Consider the following 26,325-nt stretch of genomic DNA (forward strand, 5'->3'; position numbering starts at 1 on the left):
TCTTTAATATATTCATTTATGTAAACTCATGTAAATTTATTCAAATTATAAATGTAAATTAATTCTTCCCCCCCCAGCCCCCGACACAGTGTCAGAGAGCTGATGTGGCCCTCCTGCCAAAAACTTTGGACACCCCTGTCCTAGAGTATCTCCAGCAGATGCCTGTCAAGCCTCGAAGATCTGCAGTGGGGGAGAATCCGCCAACTCCCTTGTCAACCTGTTCCATTGCTGAACTGCCTTTACCATCAAGAATTTCTGACACAGTAGGCACAGACAAAAATCCCCCCCCCCACACACACACACATGGGTATAGAGAAAAAAATAAGCAGCAATCAATATGGAAACCAGCAGCATCAGATCGTAGGATATGAAACTGGCCTCGTTGAGTGACAAGCTAAACTATATAGAATAAGCACAGCAGCCATTCACTATTGGGAAGCTCAAGTAACCAAATCTCCGCGATGAGATTGGCAAAAACAACTTGAGAAAGTGAAATAATTGGCCTCATCGAGAGGCCGGTAAGGAGTTCCACAAATGTGGGGTGGGGGGGAATGCATTTCGCCACAGCCTTGCTTGCAATTTTGGAAGGGTCTATGATTGGCTCACTCCAGCTGGCCTAATCTTGGCTTGCTGAAAGCATGTGAAAGTATCCCAGGGCCCAGGGGAGATGCACTTTTAACTATTTATACCAGTGGTTCTCACTCCTTTAGCACCAGGACCCACTTTTTAGAATGAGAATCTGTCAGGACCCACCAGAAGTAATATCATCAAGCAGGAAATTTTTTAACAATCCTAGGCTGCAATCCTACCCACATTTACCCAGGAGTAAGTCCCATTGACTGTCATTGTTAAAAGAATATACATAGTAGCCTGTTGAATGTACAGATCTGTGACATTTCCCCAAAAGCAGTCACTTTCCAGGATAGAATCAAGTCTAATATATTAAAAATAAAATACTGAAATGAATGGGGACCCAACTGAAATTGGCTTGTGACCCATCTAGCTCAAACCCACAGTTTGAGGAACACTGATTTACATTAACTATTTCCTTTTAACTATCTACATTACATTGGCTCAAAGTTTTGTTGGTTATATTGCGATCGAGAGGATTGTTTCATGTGTCCTGCCTGTGAGTGCAGAGCGGGCACTCGGGCAAACACGGCGAAGGAGAAGCCTTTTTAAAAAAATCATTTATCCTTGCTTGTGTACACTCGCTCCTACAATTGCTGAGAGATTATCATGTGGTTCCCGTAGCGCTACAGGACTAAAAGGGACCCGGGAAGCACAGAGGGACAGAGCTGGGTCTGTGGAAAGGAAAATAGAAATCCAGTTCAGTCTTATTTCCTTGTAGAGCTATGGAAACACATGAAACTCCCTTCTGTTCTTTATGCTGCTGCTCATCACCCTTTCCTGACCCTACCTGGGATTTGAACCCAGGACCTTTTACAGACAAGGCCGGTGAGATAGCACAGAGCTGCGACTCCACCTTTTCAAGTTGTTTATGCCAGAATAATTGTTTACGCCAGAATAATAGGAAACTGGAATAGGGGAGTCTAAATATGAAGCTCCTTTACGCCGAATGAGACCCTTTGTCCATCTAGTTCAGTATTGTCTACCCTCAGGGCCGCTTGAGACCTCCTGATGCAGCTTGCCAAATGCTGCCCCCTTACTCAATGATATGTCGGCCTCTGCTCCTCCCACTCTCCAATGCTCTAGCTCAACACTCTTCTTCCTTCCACATTTCCTCTTCTTCTCTGTCCCCCTTTTCCAATCCAGGAAGTTGGAGGAGGAGGAGCAGCAGCAGTGGAGGCAAGTAGGTGGACTGAGATGCCCCCCACATCAGCTGTCTGAGGCAACTGCTTCAGTTGGCCTCATAGATGGGCCGGTCCTACCTACACTTAGTTCCAGTTTTCTTTTTCTATCTTGCCTGGCATTGCTAGGGATTGAGTCAGGTCCCTTCCTGCATGGGAAGGTCAAGCTTTATTGCTGAGTTATGGCTACTCTCCATACAATGAAGGCAGCAAATACTCAATGAATGGGATGGTGGTGGGTTTTTTTTTTTTTTACTGTTGTGGCTTTGGAGCTGTCCAGTCAGAGTGAATACGCCAGCCTTTGGGGCTCCTACCTTCTCATGTTTCTCCTTCTCCTCTAGCCTGTCGACTGGGGTTTTACAAGTCCTCCCCTGGGGATCAGCTGTGTGCCAAATGCCCTTTCCACAGCTATTCGGAGACCCCGGCTGCGCAGGTGTGTCGCTGTGACAACAGTTTTTACCGAGCCACATTGGATCATCCTTCGGCAGCCTGCACACGTACGTACCCCCCCTCTCTCCCCACACCACTGCCATTGCATATGCCATGCCTACAGGGTCTCTGAAAGGAATTTTATTAGGTGGTACAATGTTTCTTTTGGGCCCCTTCTCATCTCCTTTGGATCATAGCTTCATATGATCGTTGGATCACAATTTCTATGAATTTCTTTGAATGCTTAGACAAAATCTGAAACAAAAGTCTTCACACCATATATGCAAACATTTTCAGAGATCCCAGCAATTTCTGGCTCCCCTCCTTTGGCTTCCAGGTTCCTTTTTGACCCTGGGCCCAGGTACGATGTATCCCCTATACTGTACATAGTAACTTGTTAAAAGTACAGATCTATAACATTTCCCCAAAAGCAGTCACATACCATGGTAGTGTCCATTCTAATATATTAAAAATAAAATATTGAAGTGAATGAGGGCCCACCTGAAAATGGCTCGCAACTCACCTAGTGGGTCCTGACTGAAGTGTTTGAGAAACACTTGTGTATTTGATTGCTCTGCCCACCAAGCCAAGCCTCCTACTATTGCATGTCACGTTGTGTTGCTGGTCTTGCTGCTAGGTGGCGGGGGTTTGGGGGTTCCCGCATACAACACCAGGCACAACCTCAAGTGCTATTTGTGGTACAGGTACCACTGACTGAGAAACACTGATCTAGATGGCAAGTCCTTCAGAGAAGGGCCCTACCCTCTCATTCTGTGTAAGGTGCCAAAATTTACTTATTTCTTTAAAAGATTCATTTCTTGTCTTTCCTCTGAAAAAGATGCCTAAGGTGGCACACAACACATAAAAAGTCAAAATAAAATACAATAGATTCTACATTGATGGTACTACCTAACTGAGTGCAAGTAGAATAATAGAATCATAGAGTGGAAGGGATACACAAGGTCATCTAGTCCAACCACCCTTCCTGTCCTAGAAAATCATCCCAGAGCATCTCTCCAGCAGGCTGTTAAGCCTCTGCTGAAGATCTCCATTGAGGGAGGAAGATCTCTGTGTGTGTGGATGGGCGGGGGATTTCTGTCTGTGCCTGCTGCATCTGAAGATCTAATGCATCTGGTGAGGTGGACATTAGGAAGAAATTCTTGACAGTAAAGGTACGTTCCTCAGCACTCACTCCACTGCCATTCTTCCCTGACTGTTGTATTGGAATTGTGGAAGATCTGGTGAGGAAGATCTGGTGAGATCTGGTGTGGTGTCAGCAGTGGCCCCTTTAAGGGTAAGGCTGGGGCATTCAGCAGAGAGTGTGCAGCTCAGCTGCTGCCACTTGAAGGCAATAGGGCCCTCAGGCATAAAAGCACCTGATGAAGGGAGAGTTGGGTGTGGGTAGCAGGAGGAGAAAAGTTTGTGGAAGGACAGACTGGATTAATGGACTACTGGAACTGCTGATGCACTGATGTGTGAATGGACTTTGGAGGCTGCTGGAGCAGAAACTGGTGGAGACACTGAGATTGGTGTTTGGCTGCCGTGCCCAAGACCTGCTGAGGACCAAGGGGCTGCTGTAGTGGTGGGAGGCTGCTGGCAGGAAGGAGGACCTCTGTATGCTAAACAGGGGAGCTAACCCGGTGGTGGGATCCAGTAGTACTGCAGGGCAGAACCAGGGTCATTTTTGAGGAAAGAAGAGGAGTTAAGAATTATTAACTCCTAATTAAAAGAAGAATTAGCTTAAGGTGGGCATAATTCTCCTGGCAGAGCTTGGCCTTGGAATCTGGCAAAACAATTGTCAAGAATTCCTCTTTGATATCCAAATAAATGGCTCCAAGTAATGTGTGCTTTTACTGTTTCCACTGGCCACCTTGAGCACCTCTCAACTGGGAAAGGAAAGACAGCTATAAAATGTTAAACGAGCAACAGAATGCTGAACTTTCTGACTTCTTAAGGGAGATCTGGAATTGCGCTAATTCCTCATTGATGCACACCATCCCAAGGCATCTGAGTGCATAGGCCAGGCCCGAACAGTGACGACCTACACCTCCAGGCTGATCCACCAAATGACGGCTTCCATTTTGATTTGCTCTCAGATCTTGACTTCAGGATCTTGAAAAATCTTTGACTTCTGGTTCAAAGCGAGTCATGGTGATAGACAGGATTTCCCATGCAAGCATGCAGGGCCTGTGAGTGGAGGGTGCAGGGGGGTAAACTGTACCTGAACCCATTGTCAAAAAAGGGGACCTAGGAGCCAAAGGAGGGGGCCCAAAAATTTCCTGGGTCTTCTTACAATCTTACACTTTCCAATGACACTAGGCCCTTGAGAGGAAGGTACTGTATATTCTTTTAACAATGATAGTAAATGGGATTTACTCCTGGGTAAGGGTGGGTAGGATTGAAGCCCAGAATTGTTAAAAATTTTCCTGCTTGATGATGTCACTTCTGGTCATGACATCACTTCTGGTGGGTCCCAGCAGATTCTCATTCTAAAAAGTGGGTCCAGGTGCTAAATGTGTGAGAACCACTGGGTTAGAAAATTAAGAACATAAGAATAGTCCTGTTGAATCAGGTTAAAGGCCCATCTACTCCAGCTTCCTGTAGCTCACAGTGACCCACCAGATACTTCTGAGAGCATGCATGACCACAAGATGCCTGCATCCTGTTGCCACTCCCTTACACCTGGCATTCTGAGGTAGTCTACCTCCAAAACCAAGAGATTGTATAAGTAACTAGTAGCTTGTTCAAAGTACAGGTCTGTAACATTTCCCCAACTGCAGTCACATACCATGGTAGCGTCAAGTCTAATATAGTAAAAATAAAATAATGAAATGAAGGGGGACCCACCTGAAATTAGCTCATGACCCACCTAGTGGGTCCCAACCCGCAGTTTGAGAAACACTGTTCTAGTCCTTATTGTAAATCCTTCTTTAAAGGGACACCTGCCATGTGAATGCTTCCATGAGATGAGTAGCCCAATACTGCAACAAGAAAGAGATTGTAACACGCAGCAGAGCATCTTCTTTGCACATATCAGGTCCTTGCTCAGTCTCTGGTGTCTCCCATTCAAAGCACCTGCAGGGATGCATTAAAGCAGAACTAGAATTAAATCCCAAAACCAGCTATTTTTCAACCACTGTGCCACACCCATGTGCAGTGAATGGTCTGCAGGTGTGCCTCAGAAGTCTCGAGGAGGGTCATATATTAGCAGGGTCATTGGTAGGGATGTGAGTCCCTGCTGGCAGTGCTGTGTGCCTTGTCAATTGTCAACAGACCAATGGTGTGCCTTGACAATTCAAGTGTCTCATCAGTGTGCCGTTGAGATGAAAATAGTTGAAAATGGCTGCTGTAAACACAGGAAGTAGCAACTGGTTCAAAACATAGAATTCAAATAATGGGCACTTTTCTTTCCATTGATTATTTTCCTGTTTTTGTTTGTTTTAATGCAGTTTTATAAATTTGGTTTCTAAATGCTTTTCAAAATTCAAAAATAAACCATTTAAAAATATTTTCTCAGGTCAAATAGTTTTATTAGTTGTGAGTAGTAGTGAGTAGATTGATACTGTATTAGTGAGTAGATTGTGAATAGTAGTAGTGAGTAGATTGGTACAGTATTACTATGTTATTTTATTTCTATTCTTCTTAAATTACATTGTGTGTGGGTTGGTATGTGTGTGTAATACATCAGTGGTTCCCAAACTTTTTAACTCCAGGACCCACTCTTTAAAATGATACTCTGTTGGGACCCACCTAGGTTTACCAGACTTTTTTTTTTAAAGGAGAGCTAGAAAAAAAAAATTATTTCATTTATTTATAAGGAATAATAACCAGAAAAAGACCCTCAAGCATTTCTCTTCCTATATTTACACATGCTTAAGAACATACGAACAGCCCTGCTGGATCAGGCCATAGGCCCATCTAGTCCAGCTTCCTCTATCTCACAGTGGCCCACCAAATGCCCCAGGGAGCACACAAGACAACAGGCACAGCCTGTGTCCTGAGGTAAAGAAGGAAGGCCCATAGCCAGGGAGACAGACCAGGGACAGACTGCACTTGCTCCCAGTATGGAAGGGATTGTCACTCCCGAATTGGCCTTTTCAGCCACACTAGATGCTGTTCCAGAACCACCTTTCAGAGTGCGATACCATAGTCTTTCGAGACTGAAGGTTGCCAGCACAGATATCTGATTCTTGAATAGCCTCAGGGTTTGAGACAATTAATTACCTGATCTTTCCACCACCCTTTGGCAACCCACCCAAAATCAGGTTGTGTCTCACCAGTGGGGTCTGACCCACAGTTTGGGAAACACTATAATACATACTCACATAGTATGTATTTTTATATGCATTATAATTTTTGGAAACTTTTGACTCTATAAACTGCTTAGAGTTACCCATCATGGTTGAAGAACAGTGGGGTATAACTACTCCAAATAAATAAAACATGTCACAAATCATTTCAGAGCGCTGAACAGAATGCAATTAAAATGACATAAAACAGAAACTCCAGTCAATGAGAGATTTTTAAAAGTCCCCAAATGATTCTTAAAAAAAAAAAATGTGTGAAAGCAGCAAGCAAAAAATCAATACAGACAGCATTAAAAGTCCACAGTGAATTCAAGTTAAGAACATAAGAACAGCCCCACTGGATCAGGCCATAGGACCAGGCCATAGGTGAAAGTCAGGAAACGGGGCCTAGTGATGTCACAAGGCAGAGTCTGGTGTTGTCACATACACTAGTGTGTCAGCATCTATGGGGGTTCAATTCCCAGTCGGATCCCCTGCCTGAACTCCAGACCAAACAATCTCTTGAGAACAGTTCTGGTTCTCCCTTGGACTCTCACTAAGACGCCAAACCCCTGGCACTCTTCCTGCCAGTCATGGCCACCCTGGCTAAACTCATTTTAAGAAAAATCTGCAGTAGGCAAAAAAGATTTCATTCCAAAGACCAGACATTCCTACGAATGTAAGGAATTGTAATTGATCACCATTACAATTGGCGACCATTGTAATTGATCTAGTAGAATTAAATCAAATGGGGATTTGTAGGGGATCTAGTAGAATTGATCAAATTAAATCAAACGTCTACAAGAGAAGAGATTCTGGTTGGACATCAGGAAAAAACTTTGTGATGGCGAGGGTGGTTTGGCAGTGGAACAGATTGCTGAGAACCATGATAGAGTCTCTCTCACTGGAGATCTTCAAGCATGGCCCAGCAGGCACCTGATGGAGATGTTCTAGGAGGGTTTCCTGCAACAGGCAGGGGGCTGGACTAGATGACCTTGTGGGTCTCTTCCAACTCTATGATTCTAGGCTTGTAATTGTAAAGTGGCTTGGAGGAATAAGATGATGGTCCTCGGTTGTTGCAGCTCCCTCACAATTGCCTGGTAAGCACCCCTCTGGACCCTGCCCTCTCAGGCAACAGCAGAAAGCAGCAGATCCTTCACTGCCTCAGCAGTTGTCCTGAGATGTGGGCCTCTGTCACGCTTCCCACCAGCCTTCTCCTGTGGAGTAAACCCCTATCAAAGCTCAGCGGACAACTTGCAATGGCTGTGCATGCTGGTTTGTGGGTTTACTTGAAGTCTGATAAGGTGGTGTAAAGGTGCCACATGGATACCTCCAGAAAACTAAAGTTTCAGAGATGGCACCTGGTATTGTCACAATACTGAAAAATGGGGAAATATCTAGAGGAACCCCATGGCAAGGGGGCAGAGCCCACAACAGGCACCAGATGGCCTGAGATTAACCTTGGGTACCCACCTGCTTCATGAAATGGGAGAACAAACAAGAGGATTTTTTTTAACCCAACGCAAAATTAGTGTGTGGAACTCCTTGCCACGGGATGCAGTGATAGCTGTTAAGGTTTAAGGGTGGCTTGTATAAAATTATAAGAGGATTGGTGTAGGTTCCAGTCTTGTCCCAATATGAGCAGGTTGCAAGAACAACACTTCAACTACAGCAGAGTACTTTCAGCAGTTGTATTGGTCAAGGGATATCACATATAGAGTAGTCATTTAACAGTCCAAGAGTCAGAACGGAGAGCAGTCAGTTCCAGTATAACAAATCCAAATCAGTTCCCATAATACACAGTCAAAGGTTCAGTCCATAAGTCATTAATATCACATACAGTATCCAGCCTCTTCAGTCACTGGCAGCAGTCTCACAGTTACTCCATCAACTCCCTTACTGCTGCACTTGAGGCTCCTCCTGACTATCTTCATATAGTCAGCTCAGCCAATCAGTATTTGGCTTGGTCACACCCAGGGTGTGCCTGTCCCAGGTTCTGCTGAATCATTGCTCTGCACCTGCTCCCTGAACCAACATGTAAGCTTTGGTTCTGCTACACTCAGAACTCAAGCTGACAATAGCACCTGAAGGACTGGATTCCTCTAAAAGGGGAGCGGATCGATTGTTGGAAGAAAAGCCCATCACAGTCATGATGACTGTATGCAACCTCTGGATTTCAGATATAGCCTGTCTCTGAATACCAGATGCCAGGGAGTGTCTACAGGATATAGGGATCCCGATGTTTTATGGTGGCCCATTTGGTGGGCCGCTGTGAGATACAGGAAACCGGACTAGATGGGCCTATGGCCTGATCCAGTGGGGCTGTTCTTATGTGCTCCCAGAGTCACCTGGTGGACCACTGTGTGGCATAGGAAGTTGAACTTGATGATTCAGCAGGGCTTCTCATGCTATCAAAACATTGTAAAAGTTGATGAAGCAGGGCTTTTTTGTTTTTTTTTTTTTGGGGGGGGGGCAAACTGGAAGCCCCGACTTCGGCATTGTTGCTGGAGGTGAGTGATGGAATGGAAATCTTTCTTAAGGTACTGCTTGAATTACAGGGGAAATAGTGAACTGATCCCCCCCCCCCCCCCAAGCTACTGTTTGTAGAAAGCTGCAGGGGGCCATAATGTCCTAATTGAGGAAACTACATGGTGGAGTTTGTGGATTGAATTAAAGACTTCTCCTATTTCCTCATAATTTGAGCATTGCAGTGAAGTCACCCTACCATTGCAGATAGGACTAGATGGAACATGGAAGTCCCTCCATACTTTGCCTCTGTGCCCCTGCCTAAAACTGTTCTACTTCTGGTCCTGTTCAGGTCCCCCCTCCGCTCCCACCAACCTGCTCTCCAGCGTGAATGGCACCTCGGTCGCCCTGGAATGGGGCCCGCCGTTAGATAAAGGAGGCCGCAGTGACATCATCTACAACGTGATCTGCCGCCGCTGCTTGTGGGACTCCGGCCAGTGCGAGGCCTGTGGCACCGGGATACGCTTTGTGCCCCAGCCCATGAACTTGGCCCAGGGCTCTCTGGCTGTGACCAACCTCCTGGCCCACACCAACTACTCCTTCTGGGTCGAGGCCATCAATGGCGTCTCCGAGCTCAGCCTCGAGCCTCCGAGATTTGCTGCTGTCAACATCACCACAAACCAGGCAGGTAGGAATGGCCCTTGTCTGCCTGACTTAAGGCTTCTCCATGGCCTTGCTCCCCAATGGTCAATTCAGTGTTGACTCACGTTACTCCCAAGGGCATCTGTTTCAGTAGATATGTCCCAAAGGGATGCACTGTGAGTCTTGGTGCATTTATTTTAATGCATTTATATCCTGCTTTCTGTCTATCATAGAATTCCTGGTGGCAAAAAGTCCCCCAAAGGGATTCTAAGGTTGCTGGTGCATAAGGTTTCCAGTGCATCAGGATTCCCATAAGAAAGAATTGCTTAGTGCATCCAGATTCCTGATTGAATCTGTGCACATGTGTCTGTCTGAGCATTGAACATATGCAACTGCATCACAGATCCATCCTTTTGGTAGTCAGGGAGAGATCATATGTCCTCCTGAGTGCCCTGGTTGTTCCTCACCCGTTGTCCAGAAATGCTGATTTCTGGCAGAAGCCAAGGAAGAGGAGGCCAGGGAGGAAGCAGCTGGGCTCAGGCACCCAGGAGCCGAGGACAAAAACATTGGAGATGACCTAAGGAAAGCCAAATGGGTTTCTGCAAGACAAGCAATGTTTTTCCCCCCAGGTGGCATTCCGCACACCAGCTACAAATCTTGTGGCTTGTAGGTAGAGGCATTCTTCAGGATTTTTATTTTTTCACAAATTTTGTTTTTTTTTCCCCAGGAAGAAAAGTACAGGAGGCAGTTTTATGTGTTCTTATTCCTTTTTTATAAATTATATAAGGAGGTTTGGGATCAGAGTTTTCCTTCTCTCAGATGAGCTGCCTTCCCAGGCTGACGAGCCCCATCTACCCGGTGGCTGTTTAGTCGCCTCTTACGACAAGTACAGCCAAACTGAGGGCCTATTCTTATCCCCAGCCCCCAGGGGAATTCAGTGGGATTCAGTGGGGCTTATTCCCAGAGATGTGTGCATTGGATTGCAACCTTAAATACATTCACCATCCTACTGCAGTCGGTGGCGTCACTGGGGTTTGCATCAACCACTGCAGGAGGCCAGAGTGTCACCCCCATGATGGACCTCCTCCCATGCAGTGGGTGGTGCAGTGCCTTGGGCAGTGAGCATGGGAATGCACCATTGCTTCACTCCCACTGGTTTTTTGGCTATGATGGTTGGTTGGCAACCTTCATTCTCGAAAGACTATGGTTTAAGCCTACAGCACCCGGTATTCCCAGGTAGTCTCCCATCCAAGTACTAACCAGGCCTGACCCTGCTTAGCTTCTGAGATCAGACAAGATGAGGCATGTGCAGGGTAACAGTTGCTGCTTTGGCTATGATAAAATATAGATATTTTGATATGGAAATTACAGATTGAATGATATATAATGTGATGGCATTGTTCAAAGCTACCTAGAAAATTTTGGCCAATAGTGGTGTCACCTGTGCAGCCCCCACCCCTTAGTGACGGCACCGATTGCAGCAGTTCCAGGGCTGACGCTGGCATGGCAAACAACTTGACAGTCTAGATGTGTCACCATTGCTCTGCTACTCCTTCATCATGTTCTATGCTCTTTGTTTCCATAGCCCCATCCCAAGTACTGGCCGTTCACCAGGAGAACGTGGGTCAGAACAGTGTCACACTCCTATGGCAGGAGCCGGAACAGCCAAACGGCATCATTTTGGAGTATGAGATAAAGTACTATGAGAAGGTAAACTGCTGGCTGGGACCAAGAATCCCTAAGGCATCCATGTCTGTGTGCAAACCCCTTCAGCTGCCACACTGGAGCCTTATGACATGTTTGGGCACATAGTGTTTACATCATACATCTTCACTGGACTTCTGGGAATGCTGAGGTATTCTGTGCAACCTCAGCTTCCCAGGGCTTTGAGTTTCATGGTCACACATCCACACAGCTTAAAGGGACCATTGTCTGGGTCCCATGGGGAAGGGGTCATGGTTCTACCCCTGATATTGTAATTTGCAATAGGATTTGTATAATATGCTCCCCATCCACATTTCTCTGCAAATTCCTTGATCTGCTGGCACCAATGCATGAGCAATCTTCGTGTTTTCCCCTCATTTATTGACTTTGTTCAAATCATTGTGTACGCGCAATGCACCACAGTTTTCCATCCACAGTGGTGCCTTTATCACAATTCACCTAGATGCATCGGTACCCATTCACAGCAATGAAATCACAGGCATCTTGATGTGCTTGAGTAACAATGTCATCAAATTCCATGCACGCACTTGTATGCAGGCACTAAGCTGGCAGTGTGACGCAGCTGCAAAGAAAGTAAATATAATTAACTGAGGCACAGAGTTCAGATCCTGAGAAGGAAAGAGCTCCTGCCCTTGTCAGACCTCACTTGGAATAAGAACATAAGAAGAGCCCCACTGGATCAGGCCATAGGCCCATCTAGTCCAGCTTCCTGTATCTCACAGTGGCCCACCAAATGCTTCAGGGAGCACACAAGACAACAGACACAACCTGCGTCCTGGTGCCCTCCCCTGCATCTAGCAATCAGAGCCACTAAACCTGCCACTAAACCAAGAGCTTGCACTTACCTACTATGACTTGTAACCCGTAATGAACTTCTTCAGAAATTTGCTGTGCCCAGTTCAGAGGTGTGGAAGATGCTCACAGACAAGCAGAGTAGAATGTGTGTAGAACAGGGGTCTCCAAACCCCGGCCTGAGGGCTAGATGTGGCCCGCGTCCAGGCTCTATCCAGCCCACGACCAATCTCTTGTCCCCTCAAAGCCTCTGGCCCACTTGACTGAACATGATTGGAGCTGAGCTCTGGTTGCATTGGAGGGTGTTCTAAGGGCCAGAGAGTTTGAAGGAATGAGCCCATTCATTCATTTATTCACTCATCGAAGTTCCATCTCTAATTTATTTATATCAATTTTTATATTTAATTTTTTTTCTGGCCCTCAACGCCATGCCAGATATTTGATGCGGCCCTCTAGCCAAAAAGTTTGGAGACCCCTGGTGTGGAACAATAACAATGGAATGGAATGGAACCTCTTGCGTCTCCTTTGCAAAATGTGCTGGTGCTTTCCAAGCCAATCTTTCTAGTGCTAGACCCCCCCCCCCCCCAGCCCAGTAAAGCATCACCTTCTGTTCTCCCAGGACAAAGAGATGCAGAGCTACTCCACCCTGAAGTCGAAAGGGAACAGCACCACCGTGTCAGGTCTGAAGCCTGCAACCCGCTACGTCTTCCAGGTCCGAGCCCGAACCTCTGCTGGCTGTGGGAAGTTCAGCCAGGCGGTGGAAGTGGAGACCTCCAAAGCAAGTGAGGCAACGCAGGGGGAGGAGCGGTGTGTACGAAATTGCAGGTGTAGAGTGCCAAAGGGCTGCAGGTCTGCAGACCTTGTGCCGGGGGAGGGGGGCCGGTATCCTCACACTAGACTTATTATTAATGAACGTATTTATGTACCAAGAGAAATGTTCACAAATCAGATTACTTAGCAGATTACCCTGCACATGCCCGATCTCGTCTGATCTTGGAAGCTAAGCAGGGTCAGGCCTGGTTAATACTTGGATGGGAGACCACATGGGAATACCAGCTGCTGTAGGCTTTTACCATAGTCTTTTGAGACTGAAGGTTGCCAACCAAAAGCAGAAAAATTGGTTCCCTGCCCCAAAGGAGTCTAGGAACCCACAAACAGCCACTGGACGAGACACGATGCAGGGGTGGATAAGGAGACTTGTCCTCTCCCCGCTAAATATGGGAGTTGCCACTTTAAAAATGTACCCCTTTGCCTATTTAGCAGAGGTTAGTAGTTCAGATATTTCTTTATTTATTAATGTATTTTTATACTGCTTTTCAACAGAAGTTTACAATATTTCCATCCTGGAAATGGTTGTATTTTGGGGAGAGGGGGAGTTTTGATTTATAGACAGAACCTCTGACCTCATTGCCATGCCATCCACAGGCACTTTAGGGGACAAAGGGGGGGGTCATGTTCAAAAGATCCATCGAGGAAAGGTTTTCAGGCTCTGAGACATTGTGCCTTTTGCCCCTCCTGGCCCAATTATGTTTCTGGAGCTCCAGCCTTCCCCTCTGAAGCCCTGCTGTGTATTCAAACTATGAACAGTGTAATTCAGGGGGAACAAAAATGCTCTGACTAGTTGTGCCTCCCCCCTCCCCACCCCCCTGTGCAGAGACACTCAGTAGCTGTGACCTCGGCTCTCCTCTGTGTTCCCAGTGGCAAGAACTGTGCCCTAGGAGAGCCAGGGGTATGGCATCATGCTGGCATGATGGATGAAACTACCCAGTGCATTCCAGTTTTCCCAGATCCTGGATATACTGTTTGAATAAAATCCAGATAGAGCTTATGAGTCTTGGGCTCAGATGGAATGAGCAGAATCCTCTGAGAAATTCCACTTATCTTCTATAAATTATTTCCCTGGAGCAGTCTCAAAAGTTTCTCCTGGAGAGAGACCCTGAAACTCACTTTCTCTGGATGTTGATGCTACCACTAGACATGCTGGCTCATTTGCATACCCCTTGTGGTGCAGCAACTGTTACCCTGCACATGCCTGATCTCAGAAGCTAAGCAGGGTCAGGCCTGGTTAGTACTTGGATGGGAGACCTCCTGAGAATACCAGGTGCTGTAGGCTTGTACCATAGTCTTTCGAGACTGAAGGTTGCCAACCATTTGTGATGCAGGGCATGAGTCACTGGAGTCTTTCTCCAACTAGCTGCCTGTTGTCCTGCCTTGTCTCACCTTGGACCCTCCACTCGTCCTTCTCCATTGATGTGATCCAAAAGTATATTGACAACTGTAGGTTGGCACATGGAAATCCTTTTCCCAAACTGAAACCTAAGGCCCCTGCTATGAAAGCAAGCGTAGCCCAGTCTTAGGAATGACTTCTTAGGAAGGATTTTAGCTCCATGGACAGAGTGTGGGTTTTGCACGCAGAAGGTCCTTGTTTGGATCCATATCATCTCCAGGTAGGGCTAAAGAAAACTCAGGTCTACAATGCTGTCTGTCGGTATTGACAATACTGAACTAACATAAGAAGAGCCTTGTTGAATCAGGGAAAAGACTCATCTAGACCCACCAGATGCCTCAATAAGCACGACAAGATACCTGCCTCCTGGTGCCCTCCCTTGCATCTGGCATTCTGAGGTAGATTGCTTCTAGAATCAGGAGGTTGCACATACCCATCATGACTTGTAACCTGTGATGGACTGATTGTTCCCAGGTCACCCAGGAAGCTTCATGGCCAAGTAGGGATTTAAACCTGGATCTTAAGAACATAAGAACAGCCCCACTGGATCAGGCCATAGGCCCATCTAGTCCAGCTTCCTAAGTCCAACTCCCAAACCACTACACCATCCTGGCTCTCAGATGAGCTCTGGAGAGTATTTGTCTGCAAGCCTTTGGCCCCACAGCTCACATTCTCTGTGATCTGTCCCTCCCAGTAGCTTCCCATTACGACACCACCATGGTTGTATGGATCTGCCTTACGCTGATCACCGGCCTCATTGCGCTGCTTCTCTTTCTGGTCTGCAAGAAGAGGTAGGTCTGCCTCATAAGGGCAGTTTCTGCTGTATGATCACATCACAATCATCTATGCACTTGTAGTATATGTGGGGGAGGGGAGGTAGCATGCATATGACCTAGAGGTAGGGGTGGCAAAGTCTTGTGATGGACCAGCTGATGAAACATTGAGTCCCCAACTCCCATGGTGTACATTCGCTAACTCTTATGGTTCTCAGTCACCTGGGAAAACTAAAGGGAGAGTGCCCCCTTTCACCTCCTGATGCTCAGCAAGCCCACCAATTGAACCATGACTTACTGAGTGGCGGTGGACACCATTGTCTGGTAAACCAGATCCCAGAGGGAGGCCTATTGAGTCACAGTTGGATGGCAGCAAACACTTTTTTGGGCTTCAGGACTGAATTGTGGACAGCGCCAGCCCATCTATGAGGTCAATTGGACCAGTTACCTCAGGCAGCAGATTAGGCCCATCTCTGCCTATTTGCTTCCACTGCTCTTTCTTCTCCTTCTGTTCTCTGGACTGGAAAAGGAAGATTGAGACAGAGAGGAAGAGGAAATGTGGTGGGGAGGAGAGCACTGAGTTAGAGCATTGGAGCATGGGAGGAGCAGAGACTGGTGCATCACTGGGTCAGGGGAACAGCACATGGCATGTCGCCTCAAGCACCAAGAGATCTTGGTTCGGTCTTGGTTGCGGGGAGTCTCCAATGCACATGGGCTCATGCCATACATGGCCCACCCCCGATGTCACCCATTCCATAAGATATGGAAAACTGCAATGTACTGTGAGGGAAATTGCACCCAGGCAGAGATGAATGGATTAATTATGAACTAGATGCCTCTGAACATGTGCAGAGTGCATTTCCCTCATTACTGAATCCACATGCATCAGGGATTAGGAGGCAGGACTTTCCATGTAAATGATATGGTTCGGGGGGAATTTGACCCCACCGTTCTGAAAATGTGTTCTGCAGCCAGCTATTCTCCTCCATGCTGTCCCTTCTATGTATGAAATCCCACCAAGAAAACCTCAACATGAACTGGGCTGCAGGGGTTTAGTTATCTTATCCCAGGATGGTGATGTCATCAACGTGAGTGCTCAGATGCTGCCTTTGAAAGCACCTTAGCTAAAAAATATACCATCAGACGCAGTAGGAGGAAGACTGAGAAACTTGCCTAGTGGCATAAGCTAATGTCTAGATCAGTGTTTTTCAAAGTGTACTCTTAGGAATCCTCGGATTCCCCGAGACCCCTTCAGGGGCTCCACAAGCACATAATAATTGGCCACAATCTGCTTGGTGCTTTGGCACTCCACACATGCACTGGTGCTCAAGGAGCCCCCAAGACTCCAGCAGCACTCCTGGAGACACCTTCAGCAGTGCAAAGGGCTCTGGAGACTGAAATGTTTCAGAACTCTCTAGGCCATTCTCTTTCCCAAGGACTGCCTGAAAGATAGTATGTGGATCTTGTTGCACTAAGGGCACAATCCTAACCAACTTTCCAGCACTGACCTAACCACAATGCAGCCCCTAGTTAAGGCAACAAACATGCCCTTACCTTGAGGAGGCCCCCTTGACTGCCTCCACACTGCAGGATGTAGCGCACGCCATATTGGCACAGCTATGCCAGCGCTGGAAAGTTGGTTAGGATTGCATCCTAAGGCCACAGTACCTAGAACTGAGAGCCTAATCATATGAAGAAGTAAGTCCCATTATAGTCAATTGAGCTTACTCTCCAGTAAGTGTGGATAGGATTTCAGCCTAAGTCGCACTGAACTCAGTGGGACTTTCTGTACTTCTGAACAAACCTGCATAGCTGAAGCAAACCAATTAGTCCCGTATCCTGTTTTCTGTGCATCTCTGTACAGCTGAGATTGCACTGTGGTCTATTGATGCACTCCTGCACATGGGAGAGAGAAACTGGAGCAAGATCAGCCCTGCCATGAAGGAGGGGGCAGCAGGCTGCTTCAGGTGGCCGATTGCAGGCTGGCTGCCAACCAGCACCCCTTCTGCAGAGGAAAGAAGGTGAAAAGAAAATACACTGCTTGGCTCGTCCTTTTGAAGAGGAAAGGGAGGAAGGGAGAGAGATTTGAAAGACAAGGGGATTGGGGATGTCAGTTTAATAGAGGGGGAGGGAAGGAAAAGGAAGAGGTCTCCATTTGGTGCCTGCGATGGGCTGGCACTGATGTGGTGACAACAAGCAGCTGAAGCAGCTCTTAGAAATGCCAGCTTTGATGTGATTTTTTTTTTTTTTTTTTTTTTTTGGCCAAGACTCTTGGAAGGACTACTCTGGAGACTGTGGCCAAGATAAAAGCCTGTTTGACTGTTCTGAGGACTCAGGACTGAAACAGCAGCAACAGAATGCCTGCCAGTTTGCTATCCGTTCCCCAGATCCCCTGGTTTAGTTGAGTTGACAAGTCGCAATACCCTCTCCGGCCTGATGTGGGTGGCGCTGTGGCACAGCAGAGGCGAAATAGAGAGTAAGGCATCTTGCCACGTTCCCTGGTTTGATCCCTCTGGTGCCTTAAAAGTACTTTCGACCATGTGAACCACCCCACTAAGAAATATGTGGGAGGAGCCTGAGCAACTCTCGACTGGTTGAAGGCCACTGCCATTGAGAGTGTTTGGTCCTCTGCCTTACACACTGCAGGTTCTTTCAAGATTTCCTCCAGTTGTCTCTCATGAGGTCCAACTGAGCCCAAAATGTTCCTTTTCTCTGGAGTATCAGTGTGCCAGAAACAGAGATTGGACGCAGGAGGGATGGGGGTTGCACCAGGAGGCCAGGCATGGTTGATTCTGGAGATGCTCGGTGAATGGATTTTGCTTCATGCTTATCATCTCTATTTGGGCCCAATAAGTCACCTTCCCCCAGGCTAGACTGGCTAGCAGCCCTTGGAAGGCTCCAGGCTCTGCATTTGCATTTCAGCTGACACGGAAAGTCTCTTCCGATATTTCTTGCCGAGCCTCCAACTTTCCTGCCTCAAAACTGGTTTCTAACAAGCAAACTCTCAGTCGCTCCAGACGAGATGTTCAGCAGTGGATTGGAACAGTGAGCTGCATCATAAAAGAGCTGCAACTTCATAAAAGATCATAGCCCTCTTGCAGTGGCATAGCTAGAGGGGTGCAAAGCACTAAATTTTGTAGGGCGACTCACCACAGTGTGCAAGCAGCACCTCCCCCTCCCCTTCGGAGCCATTCCAGGTGGTGGGAGCAAACTGGAGGTGTATGCGGAATGGCTCTGAAGGGGAGGGAGAGGGGCCTCCTGCACGCGGCGGTGAGGCTCCCTGCAAAACTTACGCTTTGCACCCCCCTCTAGTGAACAATAGTGATTAGGCCGGGCTGGCCCAAGGCCTCTTAGTGCTTGAGGCAGCTCACCAAATGCTGCTCCTCCTTGCACTGGCACCTTGCCACAGCAAATGTAGACCACAGTGCACCAGCCGCCACTCCTCCTCCACCCCCTCCCTGGAGTCAGGGCCAGCCCATCCATGAGGCCAACTGTAGCTGTTGCATGAGGTAACGTATCGATTGGGGCCTCTCTTTCCTGTCTCCATTTTGGCCTTCACTGCTCCACCTCCTGCTTCCTGGATTGGAAAAGGAAAGGGGGACAGAGAGGGAGAGGAAGTGTGGAGGGCAGGAGAGATCTAAGCTAGAGTACTGGAGAGTGTGAGGGGCAGAGGCTGGAACAGCATCAGGTAACAAGGGGAAGGCCTTAGGCCAATATGACGACACCTTTCTTTCCCCTTCTTCCTCATGCAGACATTGTGGCTACAGCAAGGCTTTTCAGGACTCTGACGAGGAGAAGATGCACTATCAGAACGGACAGGGTAAGTGGAGAGCAGATCCCAGTCCTGTTGCCTTTATGCATGCCCAGTACCAAGCCCACCACTCACATTTGGAAACGGTGGCAAAGACAGGTAGGGCCACAGCTCAATGGCTAAGTTCATGGTTTGCATGCTGGAAAGCTTTTGTTCCTGGTAGCATCACCAGGTAGTCCTGGGAAGGAGACCTGGAGAGCCCAGTTGTTTTCAACTGGTCTGAGATAAGTGGAGAACAAGCCCTATGAGGAAAGGTTGAGATAACTTAGTATGATTAACCTGGAGAGGAGAAGACTGAGAGGGAATATGATCGCACCCTTCAAATAGCTGAAGGGCTGACATACGGAAGAAGGAACAAATTGGTTCTCAGCTGCCTGTGAGAGTAGAACTCGATCCAATGGGTACAAACCACTGGAAGAGATTCCAAGTGGATGTCAGGAAAAAGCTCTTGATTGTAAGTTCGGCAGTGGACCAGATTGCTGAGGGAGGTGTTGGATCCTCCCTCACTGGAGCTCTTCAAGCAGGGGCTCAACAGACAGCTGCTGGAGATGTTCTAGGAGGACGTCATGCTACAGACAGGGGGTTGGACTAGATGACCTTGTGGGCACCTTCCAACTCTATGATTCTAACTGCACCAATGTTCTAACTCTGTAGCCAAGTTCCTAGAAGCCAAGTTCTTCTGAGCTTATTCAAGGAGCAAGGCCCAGAAGCAGCATGGATGCTGAGTTGGAGTCTCTCTAACGGTGTGCGTAGAACATTTGTGCTGAGCAGAATGATTGAGCCATTGCTGCATATGAATGAGCCTGCCCTGCGAGAGAAGGAAGCAACTTAGATGGGAGAAGGACAGTTTCTCTTTGAGAGAGCTTTTGAGTAGTTCATCACTGGTTCTCAGAGAGAAGCGGCTAGCTTAATATTCATCCCTTATTCCAGTGGTACCCAAACTGAGCTGTGGCTCCCCAAGGAGCCGTGGTAACCAGCCAGGGGAGGTAGCATAATCCTCACAAAAAACCCTATACAATCTATAGGATTGTAGCCCCAGTGGAGTGCAGTGGCCAGTAGCCCAGTAGGTCGACGGAACTTCCAGTTGAAAAAGTTTGAGAACCATTCCCTTCCTCTCTTGATGAGACCTTGGGTGCTGTCCCCACGTGAAGTAGGGCTTCACAGTTCCTACTGAAAGCCCAACCAGGGACATGCCTAACACCCCTACATAAATCACCTTCCCCCCAGGCTAGACTGGCTAGCAGCCCTTGGAAGGCTTCGATCTCTGCATTTGCATTTCAGCTGACACAGAGAGTCTCTTCCAATATTTCTTGCCTCCAACTTTCCTGCCTCAAAACTGGTTTCTAACAGGCAAACTCTCAGTCGCTTCTTGTTGGATCCTCCCAACAAGAGCATCTTGCAAAGAGATCTTGGTTTCAGCACACGGTCTATTGAGGATCCTGTTAGTGGCAAACGGGAAAGGTGAGAGGAACTGTTGGCACCTCCTGTTCACAGGAACACTCCTGAGCACAGGAACACTCATTGGTCTCTATGCAGCCTGGGGACCTAGAGTAGGGCTTTGTCCAGGGCCTCCAGCCCTCTGACACTATTGCTGTTTAGCAATCAGCTCCCCTGGCATCTGTTACACTGCTGCCTGTTGAATGTTGTGTTTTCTCCTCTCCTCTGAACAGTGAAATTCCCCGAATCCAAATTCTATGTGGAACCTCACACATACGAGGACCCCTGCCAAGCAGTACACGAATTCACGCGAGAAATCGAGGCATCGAGGATCAAGATTGAGCGAGTCATTGGATCGGGTGTGTCATCCCTTTTCGCCTATGCAGCCATCTTCCTTGGCCCTTTTTGGTACCCAAATCTCTTTGAGGTATCCCGGGGGAAACCCTGGCACCAGAAGCTCAGATCGAGTGGCTCCTGGAAGCATGCGAGCATCTCAGACAGGTGCCCAAGTCAACGGCATATCCCTGTCATGGGAATGTGTGTTTAGGATTGGGGGTGATTGCCTCCTAAATCAGCCTTGTGTCATGGGTGATGATTTATTAGAGGGGATTTGGTCTTTCAGAGTACATGCCCAAAGGTATCAAGGATGTCGCCCACCATATCCTTGAAAATCTTCAAATATTGGTTTATTAGATTGAAATTGCTTTCCTGTTCTGATTCTGGAATGCAGACCTGCACACTTTGAAATCACTTTCGGTGCAATCCTATAAAGGTCTCCCCAGAAGTAAGTCTCACTGAGACTTTTTCTTAGGTAAGTGTGTATAGGATTAACATAAGAACATAAGAACAGCCCCACTGGATCAGGCCATAGGCCCATCTAGTCCAGCCTCCTGTATCTCACAGCGGCCCACCAAATGCCCCAGGGAGCACACCAGATAACAAGAAACCTGCATCCTGGTGCCCTCCCTTGCACTGGCATTATGACATAGCCCATTTCTAAAATCAGGAGATTGCGCATACACATCATGGCTTGTACCCCATAATGGATTTTTCCTCCAGAAACTTGTCCAATCCCCTTTTAAAGACGTCTAGGCTAGACGCCAGCACCACATCCTGTGGCAAGGAGTTCCACAGACCGACCACATGCTGAGTAAAGAAATATTTTCTTTTGTCTGTCCTAACCCGCCCAACACTCAATTTTAGTGGATGTCCCCTGGTTCTGGTGTTATGTGAGAGTGTAAAGAGCATCTCCCTATCCACTCTGTCCATCCCCTGCATAATTTTGTATGTCTCAATCATGTCCCCCCTCAGGCATTGCAGCCATTTCCCTTAAGACAACATTGTAAATGAAGGTAGCCAGTGTGGCGGTAACTTGTCATACTTCCTGTCCACAACCTTCATAGAAAAGACCACATCTAAGGGCAGAGCATGCAGAAGGAGCAGGTTTCATTTTCGGATGCTTTACATGCCTGGCACCTTGGAAAGAGCCAAATTTGGGGAGAAGAGACTGAACTAACAGCTGTGGCATCACTAAGGGGTGTGGAGCACACTGTGTGACACCAGAAGCACCAGAGTCCAGGTCTACTTGCCTGGTAGACCTGAATGTCCCATCTGACTTTTCCTCTGCAAGCCCAGGTCTACCCGGTCTACTGAACTTCCTGAGGCAGAGCCCAGGTCTAGCCACCTGATTGATCCGGTCTCCTGGTCAGCCTAGCCTCTCATTCACAGTGAAACCAGGTCTACCCAATGAAGGGTGGGAGATGACCAGCCAGGCAGATTGAGAGCTCCCAGAGCTCCAGGGGCAGACTCAATCCAGAGGGGTGACACCTTGAGTTACTGCACTGGGTGACTTCAACCCTAGTGACACCATTGGCTTGAGTGATCTGATTGGGTTTAAGACAAGATCTTAGGATGGTGGTCAAAGGTGATGTTCGTTTTAGTGGGTCTGAAGGAGGGGGCTTAGCCAAGAAATGTGAAGGGGGAGATATTTCCAGACTTGCTATGCTGACTCTTCTTGCTCCCTAGGAGAGTCGGGAGAGGTGTGCTACGGGCGTCTGAAATTGCCAGGGAAGAGAGAACTGCCGGTTGCGGTGAAGGCCCTGAAGGCTGGTTACACCGAGAAGCAGCGCCGAGACTTCCTGAGCGAAGCCAGCATCATGGCCCAGTTTGACCACCCCAACGTCATCCACCTGGAGGGGGTGGTCACCAAAAGTAGGTGGGAGCTTCTTGGAGCCCAGTGGGGTCTGAGTCAAATGGCTTGACCCAAGAGGTGAGGTTCCAACAGGAGCAAGGGGAAATTAAAAGGACCAGAGGCAGATGGTTGAGGGCAAGTTTGTCACTGGGTTCTGGAGCAATCCAAGAAGAGGATGAAACAGGGCAGGAGTGCAAGGCTGTTTGGCACCTATGCTCAAGAACAAGAGCTTTAGACTGGGGAACCAAGTCCAGAGGAGCTCTGAGATCCTGCCAGCCAGGGCCGGCCCCATTGTGAGGTGCATGGAGAGTGTTGCCACAGTTGGATGATTATTAGCAAACCTGGGGAGGATTAAGATTACCCACCACCCCAGTTGCTACCAGGTTTGGTGGCATGACAGTATCCACCCCGCCTCCCTGCCACCATCCTGCTGAGATTAGAAAAAGAAGAAGGGAATGAGAGGAAGTGGAGGAGAAAAAAAGTGGTGGGCTAGAGAGTCTCCTCACCACTCTCTTTTTCTCTTCTATTGCTTCCACCCTGTCCTTGCTGCTTTTTCAGATCTGATCAAGGTGACGGCAGTGGCAGGTAGACTTGTACTCCTACAAAATGAGGAGGTGGCAGTGGATGATGAAGTTGGAATGTGATGCCCCGATTCAGCTTGCCCAAATAACGTAGGCTGGCCCTGGGACTGAAAGGATCCAGACGGGCTCACCATGATATATGATTCTTCTTAGGTTGGCTGCGATTTCCCTTCCTACCACTGTCAGGGAGGGGAGCATGACACGGTCTGTGTTTCATTGTTTTAGCTGTGATGCCCAGACTATGGGATGACCTTCCCAGAGAGATACACTTGAACATGAGTGGGAGACTGTTTTGTCCAGAGGGCATTTTTAGTTAAATCCTTTAAGGACTGGTTGGGCATCACCAAATGGGACAATTCGACTGGGATTGTCTCATTTTGCTCACTTACATTTTACAAGAGGTTGACACAATATTGTCCTCCGTCCATTGCCCTCTTATATTTCCCACATACTTAAATTGTCACATTTATCAGTAATGAAAATTGGACATTTTGGAAATCAAATGATATATAACAAGATGGTATTATTCAAAAATACCAAGATTGTTAAACTTTTGGCCTGTAGTGGTGTCACTGTACACATCACTTGGTGAGCCCCACACACCCCCCACCACGCACCTGTCTAGCAATGCCACTGCCCCATGTGACAGCAAACAAGAAAACAGCATCTCACTGGCTCTATAAGGGGCCCGTCTACAAGTACCCAATGTTTGGAGTGCTTTTTTGCCTTCGTTCATGAATGCTCTTTGGGTTTTTTTGTTGTGTTTTATATCATGTTGTCATCTCGCAGTTGTGTCTGGCTGGTTGTCAGCTGCTTGGCAGGGAAAGACGGGAGAAAAATGATATTAATCATACATCATTAAAGAAGCAGCTGTGTGTTGCGGCAGACCAAACGGATGTTTGAGAGACAGCTCTAGGGGCCGGCACTGAACTTGGACACCTTATTTGTGGGGACACCTGTCTGTCCAACACCCTGAGTTAACTGGGGGGGGGGAACAGGACACGGATCAGCAGCAACAACTGTGCTGTCCCAGGGGGGCAGAGATCAGTCTCTGTTCCTCTTTTGAACATTGCTACTACTTTCAAAGCAAAAAGGTGGCTGAGGCAGGGGAGAAAAAGGGTGCCTGTATTTGGCAGCCGTCCTTATTTCCCGACTGGTATCAGCAAAACGAGCCATTTAAGTTCAGCCAGCTTTTCTGCAGTTGGTCATTTGCTGGAGATGAAAGGGCCGGCTGGAGTCCGACAGTTTCCGCCTGCGCTTGATTCTATGCACGGATGCCCGGCTTGGGCTTCAGACCCACGAGGCAGAGCAAAATGGCTGCTTCAAGTGGCACACTGAGGAAAGTGGTGAACTGGGAGGGGATGCCCAACATCCTGGTCAGGGCGGCCGGGCTAATGGCAGAGATAGGGGACAGCTTCAATTCTGTTCCTGATCACCCAAGAAGCTCAAAGCAATGCCCCTCAACCCCAAACCCCCCCCCCCACTCTTTCAGCCTCTGCTTCCTCCTCCATCTCCTCTTCCACACCAGTTCTTCAAAACAGACTGGGAACAAAACAGTGGGCAGAGGAGGACACAGATGAAGTGGTATTTGTGTGTGTGTGAAGGTGACTGCAAGGTGTACGTCCACCAAAGAGGTGCAGAAAATTGGGCCACTGCTTCGGCTTGGGGTCAGGCTTGGCTTCAAACGCTTTTTGGGACACCTCGGATCACGGCCATTAGTTTCAATGATGCAAGTGCCATACATGTTCCCAGGATGCACAGTACAGTGCCTTAAGGAAATGGCAATGTGTCATGCGCTGGTAGTGACATGCAAATGACATTTGGACAATCGGAACGTCACATGATAGCCACTCCGTCAGACCAATGGGTATCCCATAGGACATTGGTTCCCAAATTACCTGGGTCACAATACCCACCCTGCAACCTTCTCAGCCGGGTGCCACCATCTTGGATGTCACAGAATCCTGCAAGATCCAAGGTGGCAGCACCCAGATCTCCCAAGATTTCATGAGATCCTAGGTGGTGGCACCTGGGGGAACAGGTAGGGAGGTCACCAGGGACATCCTGTAGCACACACTGGGAGCTCCTGCCATAGGATTTCACATGGAGTGAGATGAGTGAGACCACCTTTCTACTGTGGGGCAATGAGGGTCGAGGGGCTCCAAATCCACCCCTCCTCTTGACAGCAGATATTGCTGGAGAGCAAAGCAATTTCTCACTTAATTTGATCTCTCTTGTCTCTTGCAGGCAAATTAGTGATGATTGTGACCGAGTACATGGAGAACGGCTCCCTGGATTCCTTTCTCCGGGTAAGATGCTCTTTCGCATTCACAATGCATGACTTTGGGCTGAGTGACTGACAGGTGAAAGGACAGGCAGTGGCGTCTCCTGAAGCTGCACAGCCGCCGGCACCCTCCAGCTTCGGATGGAAGCCTGCAGGTTCAGGGCGGACCTTCTCCCTCCTCTCCCTGCAAAATGATGGACCTCCAGCACATTTGCCATGCTTTGTTTTCCTTCCTTCCTTTCCCCTGCAGCATTCTGCTTGCTTAGGGGGTAGCCCCGTGCAACAGTGGTGCTACACATGTGTTAGAACATGGGTTCTAAAGAGGGCCAGCCCCAGACTTTCTGCTGCCTGAGACAGAGTGCCAAATCTGCCCCCCCCCCTTCATCTGGTGATATGTCAGCCTCTGCTCTTCTGACACTGTAGCCCACCACCCTTCACTCCCCCACTGTTCTGTCCCTCTCTTCCTTTTCCAATCCTCTTCCAATTGGGGGAAGAAGATCAGTGAAGGCAAGCCAGTGGACAGAAGTGGATGCCCCCTACCAGTCTGCTGTCCGAAGTGGCCATTTCAGCTGGCCTCATAGATGGGCTGGCCCTGCTGTGTTTTACAAGAGCTGTCCAGGAACTTGGGTTGCACAAGCAGGGCTGGCCCATCCACGAGGCCAACTGAGGCAGATACAGTGGGCAGCAAATAGGTGGGGGGGTGCCCCTCTCTGCCTACTTGCCTCCACAGCTCTTCCTTCTCCTTTCACACCCTGGACTGGAAAAGGAAGAGGGGAACAGAGAGGTAGAAGAAGTGTGGAGGGGAGGGGGGGCAACATTTGGCATGCAGCCTCAGGTATCCTGAGGTCTTGGGCCAGTCCTGCACACAAT

General features: G+C 48.1%; 1 protein-coding gene across 2 annotated transcripts in view; it reads left to right on the top strand.

Annotated features, from left to right (window-relative positions):
• EPHA8 (EPH receptor A8) overlaps nt 1-26,325 on the top strand; it is a 57,736-nt gene that overhangs the window by 23,389 nt on the left and 8,022 nt on the right. The window contains exons 3-11 of one of the 2 annotated variants that reach the window (XM_066636815.1): nt 2,153-2,308; nt 9,345-9,680; nt 11,220-11,344; nt 12,771-12,933; nt 15,076-15,169; nt 18,904-18,971; nt 20,633-20,758; nt 22,425-22,610; nt 25,419-25,480. In XM_066636815.1, coding sequence (XP_066492912.1) covers nt 2,153-2,308; nt 9,345-9,680; nt 11,220-11,344; nt 12,771-12,933; nt 15,076-15,169; nt 18,904-18,971; nt 20,633-20,758; nt 22,425-22,610; nt 25,419-25,480 — 1,316 coding nt within the window. Of the gene's footprint in view, nt 1-2,152; nt 2,309-9,344; nt 9,681-11,219; nt 11,345-12,770; nt 13,034-15,075; nt 15,170-18,903; nt 18,972-20,632; nt 20,759-22,424; nt 22,611-25,418; nt 25,481-26,325 lie in introns of both variants that reach the window. The other variant, XM_066636814.1, reaches the window with a different exon arrangement.

Source organism: Tiliqua scincoides, chromosome 9 (assembly GCF_035046505.1).
Source record: "Tiliqua scincoides isolate rTilSci1 chromosome 9, rTilSci1.hap2, whole genome shotgun sequence".
NCBI lineage: Eukaryota > Metazoa > Chordata > Lepidosauria > Squamata > Scincidae > Tiliqua > Tiliqua scincoides.